Source organism: Limulus polyphemus, unplaced genomic scaffold, assembly GCF_000517525.1.
Source record: "Limulus polyphemus unplaced genomic scaffold, Limulus_polyphemus-2.1.2 Scaffold369, whole genome shotgun sequence".
In the NCBI taxonomy this organism is placed as follows: domain Eukaryota; kingdom Metazoa; phylum Arthropoda; class Merostomata; order Xiphosura; family Limulidae; genus Limulus; species Limulus polyphemus.
Window position 1 is genome coordinate 321,033 of NW_013665979.1, and position 8,341 is coordinate 329,373.

At 32.8% G+C, this 8,341-nt stretch overlaps 1 protein-coding gene across 2 annotated transcripts in view; it reads left to right on the forward strand.

Annotated features, from left to right (window-relative positions):
• Positions 1–8,341, forward strand: part of LOC106457749 (glycine receptor subunit alpha-2-like) — a 93,140-nt gene that overhangs the window by 48,489 nt on the left and 36,310 nt on the right. For both annotated transcript variants that reach the window (XM_022383770.1, XM_022383772.1), the window contains one exon: positions 6,825–7,048. In XM_022383770.1, the coding sequence (XP_022239478.1) occupies positions 6,825–7,048 (224 nt within the window). The remainder of the gene's footprint in view (positions 1–6,824; positions 7,049–8,341) is intronic.

The following is an 8,341-nucleotide window of genomic DNA, read 5'->3' on the forward strand; positions in this document are numbered from 1 at the left end:
GTTGGTGTTGTAACACAAGTTTTTGTTTATTATAATAAACGAGAGTTGGTGTTCTAACACAAGTTTTTGTTTATTATAATAAACGAGAGTTGGTGTTGTAACACAAGTGTTGTTTATTATAATAAACGAGAGTTGGTGTTGTAACACAAGTTTTGTTTATTATAATAAACGAGAGTTGGTGTTCTAACACAAGTTTTGTTTATTATAATAAACGAGAGTTGGTGTTGTAACACAAGTGTTGTTTATTATAATAAACGAGAGTTGTTTTCGTAATACAAGTGTATTGTACTATAAGTAAAGAAAGTTGGTGTTGTAACACAAATTATGGTGGCGCCATGCTTTGTGAAGTTATCAAAAAGTTAATCATTCTAACTCTTTTGTTTACCTTTATTTTATTTTATTTTTTCATTTTGATTGTTGATTTCAAACCCACAGAGTCCACTCAATTTATTGTCATATTGTAGCTAAACCAGAAGGAGTAGAACGACGGAAAAGTACGAAATATTATTATCCTTAGTAGACTTAGAATGTTACGAAATATTATTATCCTTAGTAGACTTAGAATGTTACGAAATATTATTATCCTTATTAGACTTAGAATGTTAAGAAATATTATTATCCTTAGTAGACTTAGAATGTTACGAAATATTATTATCCTTAGTAGACTTAGAATGTTAAGAAATATTATTATCCTTAGTAGACTTAGAAAGTTAAGAAATAATATTATCCTTAGTAGACTTAGAATGTTAAGAAATAATATTATCCTTGGTAGACTTAGAATGTTACGAAATATTATTATCCTTAATAGACTTAGAATGCTACGAAATATTATTATCCTTAGTAAACTTAGAATGCTACGAAATATTATTATATAGGTCTTCGTACATGTACAACTGCTAGATCGGGTTTACAATGTTACTTTAGTTTTAAAATATGTTATGATACATTATGTTATAAGGTAAAAAAAAGTAACATTTATATTCTTTATACTGGTTTGGAGAGGCAGGTGAAATAGTATAATTGTAAAATATTGTACAACACGTACAGAGTTTTAATACTTCCAGTAGAGGGCATAAAGGAATAAAATAACTTTAAATTTCTTTATCCCATGGTTTGAGGTTCTAAAAACTAATTCGTCAAAACTTTGAAGCAAATTCACGAAGTACAGTAATCAGTAAACGCTATACATAATTGGTAATGAATATGAATCGACAGAATACATTTAAACACTAGAATGGCCTAACTTCAACCACATTCTTAAAATGAGACGATAATTAAGTTGACGTACAAGAAATTATCGTTGATTTCAAACATGGATAAAGTTTATCGGATACTGATTACCACAAGTATAATGTCCATAATTTGGGTTTAATACACGTGCAAATGTACTCTATTCGAACTCAACCTAACTGAAATTAATATCACATTCAAACAGTTTAAACAACGTGAAAAGGGCAGCCTTTATACAATGGTTAAAATATATTATTTGTATTATGTTATAAAACTTTGAACAACACAATTGTGATGGAATATATATTGATACACTTGATTCTTGGAGTTGATAATTTTTTTTCTCTTGGTCATAAATCTTGTTTGACAAACGGAGATTTTGTACTCTTCGTCCTTGTACTAAGATAATAATCATACAATATATTTGATATTAACTTCCAATCAGAGCAAGTATCTACTTAGATCAAAACTAAAAATTAACCTACTAATGACTAGAGCTAATTCAGTATACTTTTCTTACGTTTTTACCTATAAAGATTATAAGTCATTGTTTTATCAGTTTGATATCCTCGCTGTAATTGGTATTTTCGACCGTAAACCAAATAATATTTCATAACGTTCAGTCAGCTTACAAGATACAAGTTATTCTTAAATAAAGAATTGAAAAAGTGTAATTTAACTGACGCTTTCCCCACTTTGACAATTCATACTTGGAATATTAAATGAAAATAATTTATTACAATGTTCCATTGCATCATATAGTCTAAAGGTATCGTTAACTTGTAGTTTTACACAAGCGAAATATTTTATTCACCATAAGAATCATCTACTTTCAATTGATTTTAGCAATATGTAAAACTTGAAGGTTCGTAACATGGGTTTTATACACTCGGCGGACACGGAGCAGACATCCCATTATGTCGCTTTGATTTTGAAGGCTCGTAACATGGGTTTTATACACTCGGCGGACACGGAGCAGACATCCCATTATGTCGCTTTCATTTTGAAGGCTCGTAACATGGGTTCGATACACTCGGCGGACACGGAGCAGACATCTCATTATGTCGCTTTGATTTTGAAGGCTCCTAACATGGGTTTGATACACTCGGTGGACACGGAGCAGACATCCCATTATGTCGCTTTGATTTTGAAGGCTCGTAACATGGGTTCAATATACTCGGCGGACACGGAGCAGACATCCCATTATGTCGCTTTGATTTTGAAGGCTAGTAACATGGGTTTGATACACTCGGCGGACACGGAGCAGACATCCCATTATGTCGCTTTGATTTTTGAAGGCTCGTAATATGGGTTTGATACACTCGGTGGACACGGAACAGACATCACATTATGCAGATTGATATTAAACATCAATAAAAATTATTATTTCTGTTTTATTATTGTGTCTATCTCCATCACTATATACTGGTTTTGTCCACAATTATGTTTTCTTTCGTAGGTGTACTGTTATACTTCTCAGTAGAGCAAAAAATAAAGGGATTTCGATGTTTTAATTCAAGGAAATAAAAATAGCGACAGTTGCTCTTTTAAGGCTATAAACTTATAGCAAATACCATAAATAAAGAATTAAACAAATGACGTTAATACTACACTATAAGCTAATTAGAATTTGGAACGTTTTGCCAATTAAATACATATATCTTTGATACAAGATCTATGTTGATAATTTTGCTATCTTAATAAGGCTTACGATATAATAAAATATTTTAACTAACGCCTTATGCACATTTTCAAACTAATGTACGTTTACGGACATACAGAGTATAAATCCGGAGTTTGATTATCTGCGGAGGACAGCGCGCGAATAGCCCATTGTGTAGCTTTGCACTAAAAGAAAACAAAAACTGGATTAAACGTTACAATAAATAATAAGATAAGAGCGGCCTTTTTCTTCTAAAATTAACAGTCTTTGATAAACAAATACAAAATTTGTTATCCACTAGAAAATTACCGCATTGCCCCTAATTAACGCCCCTCTCTAATTATTGCCTTACCCGGTATTTTTATAAAGGTTACCTTCTGTGACAGCAATAGTAATCCAACATATAATCCACTTTTATTACCGTAATTTTGATTTGAAACAAAAACAAACAAACAAATAGACACACACTTTTATTAGCATTGAAATCAATAAATCACATGTGAAAAATAGAATTACGAACTATAATTAACGCCCCCCCCCCTTTGTAGCTTGAAATGCCCCTGGATTATTATTAGTTAGGGGCAATACGGTATACATTATTGTAATGTACGTGTGGAAACGTGTTTTTAACGTTTTAGTTGAATTCACAGATAATGTACTTGCTGATGTTGTCATGAAAAAAAAAAAAAACTAACGTGAAAGACACCGACTGAACTTACGGAATCAGCTGATTCACAAACTGAGTTTCATATTTTTTTTATTGGTCGTAAAGCATCTGTTTTGGATTAAACTAATCCTACCGTTACAGTGTTTGTTTGTTTCTTCCAATAAGTTTAAATGTGAAGTATTTTATGACAGATAAACATTTGATTATTGAATCTTTGATCATTTTAAAATAATTATTGACGTTATTTTCAGACCAATGAAATTTTTTACTGACATTCAGTAATGCCTAAAGTTGATCTAAGCTCAAACTGTCTGAGCTTATTCTTTAACAAGTCTTAATAAAAGATAATTATTTAGTCTATTAGCTTTTTCTTTCTTATTATCTAGAATAATAATCATATAAGTAACGTAGCAATAAAACCTATTTTTCTCCCCAGTAGTTCACAATATATCGTTAAAAAAGCTCTTGATAAAGGATCTTTACTTAAAGGGCCTGATGTGGGCTGATTTCTTTGTTTGTAGTTAAACACAAAGCTACACAGTGGGCTATCTGTACTGTGCATACCAAGGGTATCGAAACCCGGTTTCTAGCGTTATAAGTCCGCAGGCTAGCTGCTGTGCCACTGAAAGCACGTGAACTGGTGATTAACGTATCGGACTAGGGATTGAAGGGCCCGTGGTTCCAGAAACAATGCAGCTGGACACACCGCATTATAAAAGTAACAGTTATTCTCATTATTCGGCTCAAAAAACCGGCCAAAGCCCTTGCGAAATCGGGTGCTGTTAGCCGGCTAATTTCTCTCTTGTTCGTATTTCAAAATTATGGATAGTTATGTCTGAATTCTAAGGATTTCTGACTGATCGTTATGACCACATGTATCTACGTGTCGTTCAAGTTCAAAAATCCAATTCTAATTCCTTGTTTAAAACATTACTCCAAGTGTGGAACAAGTCACACGTTGTAAAGTTTTATGGAAATAACTGTAGATATATTCAGTATATTCAGCATGTTATCTAGATGAGAATTAAATGTTAGACCAAACTACTGCAAACTAATATGTCAAGGAAGATAGATCAACGTTAGATCAGACTACTGCAAACTAACGTTGATAATGACCAATTGTAGACCAGGCTACTGCAAACTAACGTTGAAAATAACCAATATTAGACCAAGTTATGTAAAATAGCGTTGAGAATGATCGATTTTAGACCAGACTATTTCAAACTAACACTGAGAATGACCAATTATAGACCAGGCTACTGCAAACTAACGCTAAGAATAACCAATGTTAGACCAAACTATGTAAACTAGCTATGAGAATGATCGATTTTAGACCAGACTATTTCAAACTAACGCTGAGAATGACCAATTGTAGACCAGGCTACTGCAAATTAACGTTCAGAATGACCAATTTTAGATCAGACTATTGGAAACTAACACCGAGAATGACCAATTTTAGACCAGGCTACTGTACACTAACGCTGAAAATGACCAGTTTTAGATCAGGCTACTGTAGACTAACGCTGAGAAGGACCAATTTTAGATCAGGTTACTGTAGACTAACGCTGAGAGTGACCAATTTTAGTCCAGGCTACTGTAGACTAACTGAGTTTAAACTTTTTAACACATGTATCACTTCTATATTGAATGTTTTAATAATTTTTGTGGTTAATATTAGATTTGTATTTAAGTTGTGTTTGAAAATCATTTTCTTTACTTTCCAGTCGTATTAAAAGTAGCATCAAACCATTTAGTCAATATTTATCTATCTATCCTATAACGTAATAGGGTTAGTAACCATGATTGGTCCTTAAAGCTAAGAAAAAGTGATGTAAAGAAGCGTATTAGGTTCTAATTTGAAGTAATGTCTCTATTTCGATCTAACAGACTGTTTGGTGTTTGTTTTTATATCTTGTAAATTGTTTAGTATTGTTTAGTTGGAGATTGCTGTGAAATCTGAGGGGAAAAAAGACTGTCAAATATATCCTTTCAATTTGTGTTCTGTAGTGACTGAGAAAACTCCCTTGCCAATAAAGAATATCACACTTGCATTAAAACAGCACGTGCCACAGAAATCAAATACAATGACACGGAAGTTTAAATATCCGTATGTACTTTAAAAGGATATTGGAACAAACTCATGTAACACAGAGTGTATTAAGCATTACCAGATACCAGTTAAAATGCACGTTTCCTGGCGAACTTCATTATTTCCCAAGAAACATACATCCTAAGATAGAACCTCAGTCGACTGAGCTTTTTGTATTGGAGTTCCTAAATCACAGCCTGACTAAAATAATTACTGTAACAGAGAATAATTCGTCGATCATTTTATAGTTAATAATATTTGCATATTTCAACTACAACCAGAAATTTACTCTATTTAATTACAAGACTTGTTGTGTCTGGGTGGTTAGGGTACTCTACTTGAAATTTGAGGGGCGTTAGTTCGAATCCCGTTCCCGAATATTCTAGCCCTTTCAGCCGTGGAAGCGTTATAATGTACCTATTAATCCCACTATTAGCTGGTATATAATAGTCCAAAAGTTGGCAGTGCGTTCCTTCTAGTCTAATACACGTACGACCGCACTACGAAGCTTATATAAGATGAAACCTAGATACCACTCATAATGAAAATTCAAATATGATTTTCTAAAGGCCAGGTCATACTGATTACAACTCATAGACTTGAAAATCTTAAACAAGTTAAACTTGTGTTTTATTGGTAATTGTTTCCTACTGATACATATTTTTCGTGCCCTTGAACTTTGTGACCGAAACTCAATCAGTTGGTTTCTGAATGTCAGTTAACGTTTCCACTTAACTTGGTTGAACTGCAAAGAGCGATTTTGGAATGTCTCTTTGCGCATATTCGCTCGCAAGACAAAACACGTTGTGCGACAATTCTGTTGTTTAGTGGTCAGTCACATCCTTGGATAGTTAAACATTCCAGTAAAACAAACATTCTTTTCAACGTTACATAGCGTTTCTTGGAATGTTTTTGCTTTTTTATAAAAAGATAATTTGCTTTCAACGTCAAAGCGCTATATCAACCATGATAAATTCCTCGTTGTTCGCTGAACAAGTAAATAATTAATACAAAAAATAAATAACGCGGTATCTGAATATGTTAAACAGTCTTATGTTTATGCTACAAATAAAACGTAACTGATTTCGTCTTCCCCTGTTTTGGCAGTTTATGTATTTTTATTTTCTTCGTAAGACTCGTAATACATTAATAACTTCGATACTTTTCACTCTCAGGACTATGAAGTGGATCTTTACCTACGTCAGATGTGGCACGACAGTCGTCTACAGACACATAACTTATCCAGACCGCTCGATCTGAACGATCCAGTCTTGGTTAAACGAATATGGAAACCGGAGGTTTTTTTCGCTAATGCCAAAAATGCAGAGTTCCAGTATGTAACTGTTCCCAATGTGTTAGTGAGAATCAATCCTTCTGGAGAAATACTCTATATGCTCAGGTGAGGAGGAATGAAACTGTTTAAGGTGTATAATGAAAGGTAGTCACTTATTCTTGCTTAAAAGTAAAATTGAGAGGTAGCATTTTGTTCCTTTGGATTTCGAATGAGTTTGTTCCATTTGGGGACGCCGAAAAAGTATACGACACGTTACAATAATTACCTGTGGTTATTTTCTCCTGAGATATCGAGAGATTCGAACATCTAGAACTGTTACACTGACAGCTAGATGCAAAAATGTTACTGTTGTATTAATAAATGTTTAAGTGCTGTTGTTCTGTTACTGAATGATTATAAGTTTAATGTTCTGTTATGGAATGCTTAAAATGCTTAAATGATTAAAACATTGCTGTTCTGCTACTGTAGGGTTAAAATGTTGTTGTTCTGTTATTGTATGGTTAAAACGTGCTGTTCTGTTGCTGAATGGTTTAAATATTGGTGTTCTGATGCTTAATAGTTAAAATATTGATATTTTGTTACTGAATGGTTAAAATTCCGCTATTCTAAGTAAATGGTTAAAATGTTACTGTTATGTTACTGACTGGTTAAAACGTTAATGTTCGATTACTAGATCGTTATAATTTTACTGCTCTCTTATTGAATTACTAAAATGTTATTGCTCTGTTACCGAATCGTTAAAATGCTGCTGTTCTGTTACGGAATTATTAAAATGATGTAGATAAGGCCAGTCTATCAAAGTCCAAACTATCAAAACTCATAGTTATGAAGATATATTTTTGTAAGAACTTTAACATACAGCTTTGTGTTGGTTATATTGAGAATAATTTGCTTTTGGTTCCCAACAGTAATTTATTTCATACTTTCGTGTAGCATCGACACATTCGGCTGTTTCTGCAACTAATGGAATAAATATCTCTCATGACCTGTATAATGGAAGAAAGAAATTTTAATAATAATTATATTATCCAAAAGTATTTTCCGTCAGATGTCACTATGTGTGTGTGTTTCTAAGAAGTTAATTTTCCTGTGGTTATCTGAAAAATCACAAAGTTTCCAAAATCTAACGCCGAGAATAGTTTTTAAAATCCCCTAAATTTTGTATCTGTTTTTCGAGAAGAAGAGTATGCTTTTCGAAAAGCAACATCGTATCAAGTTTATACAGTAGTTTCTGCTTAACTTGAATTCTAAAGTGTACTCATCTGCGTAATGAATGCGATTAGAGTTAATGATACTCTGTTAGTAGCACTTAACTTGAATTCTAAAGTGTACTGATCTGCGTAATGCATGCGATTAGAGTTAATGATACTCTGTTAGTAGCACTTAACTTGAATTCTA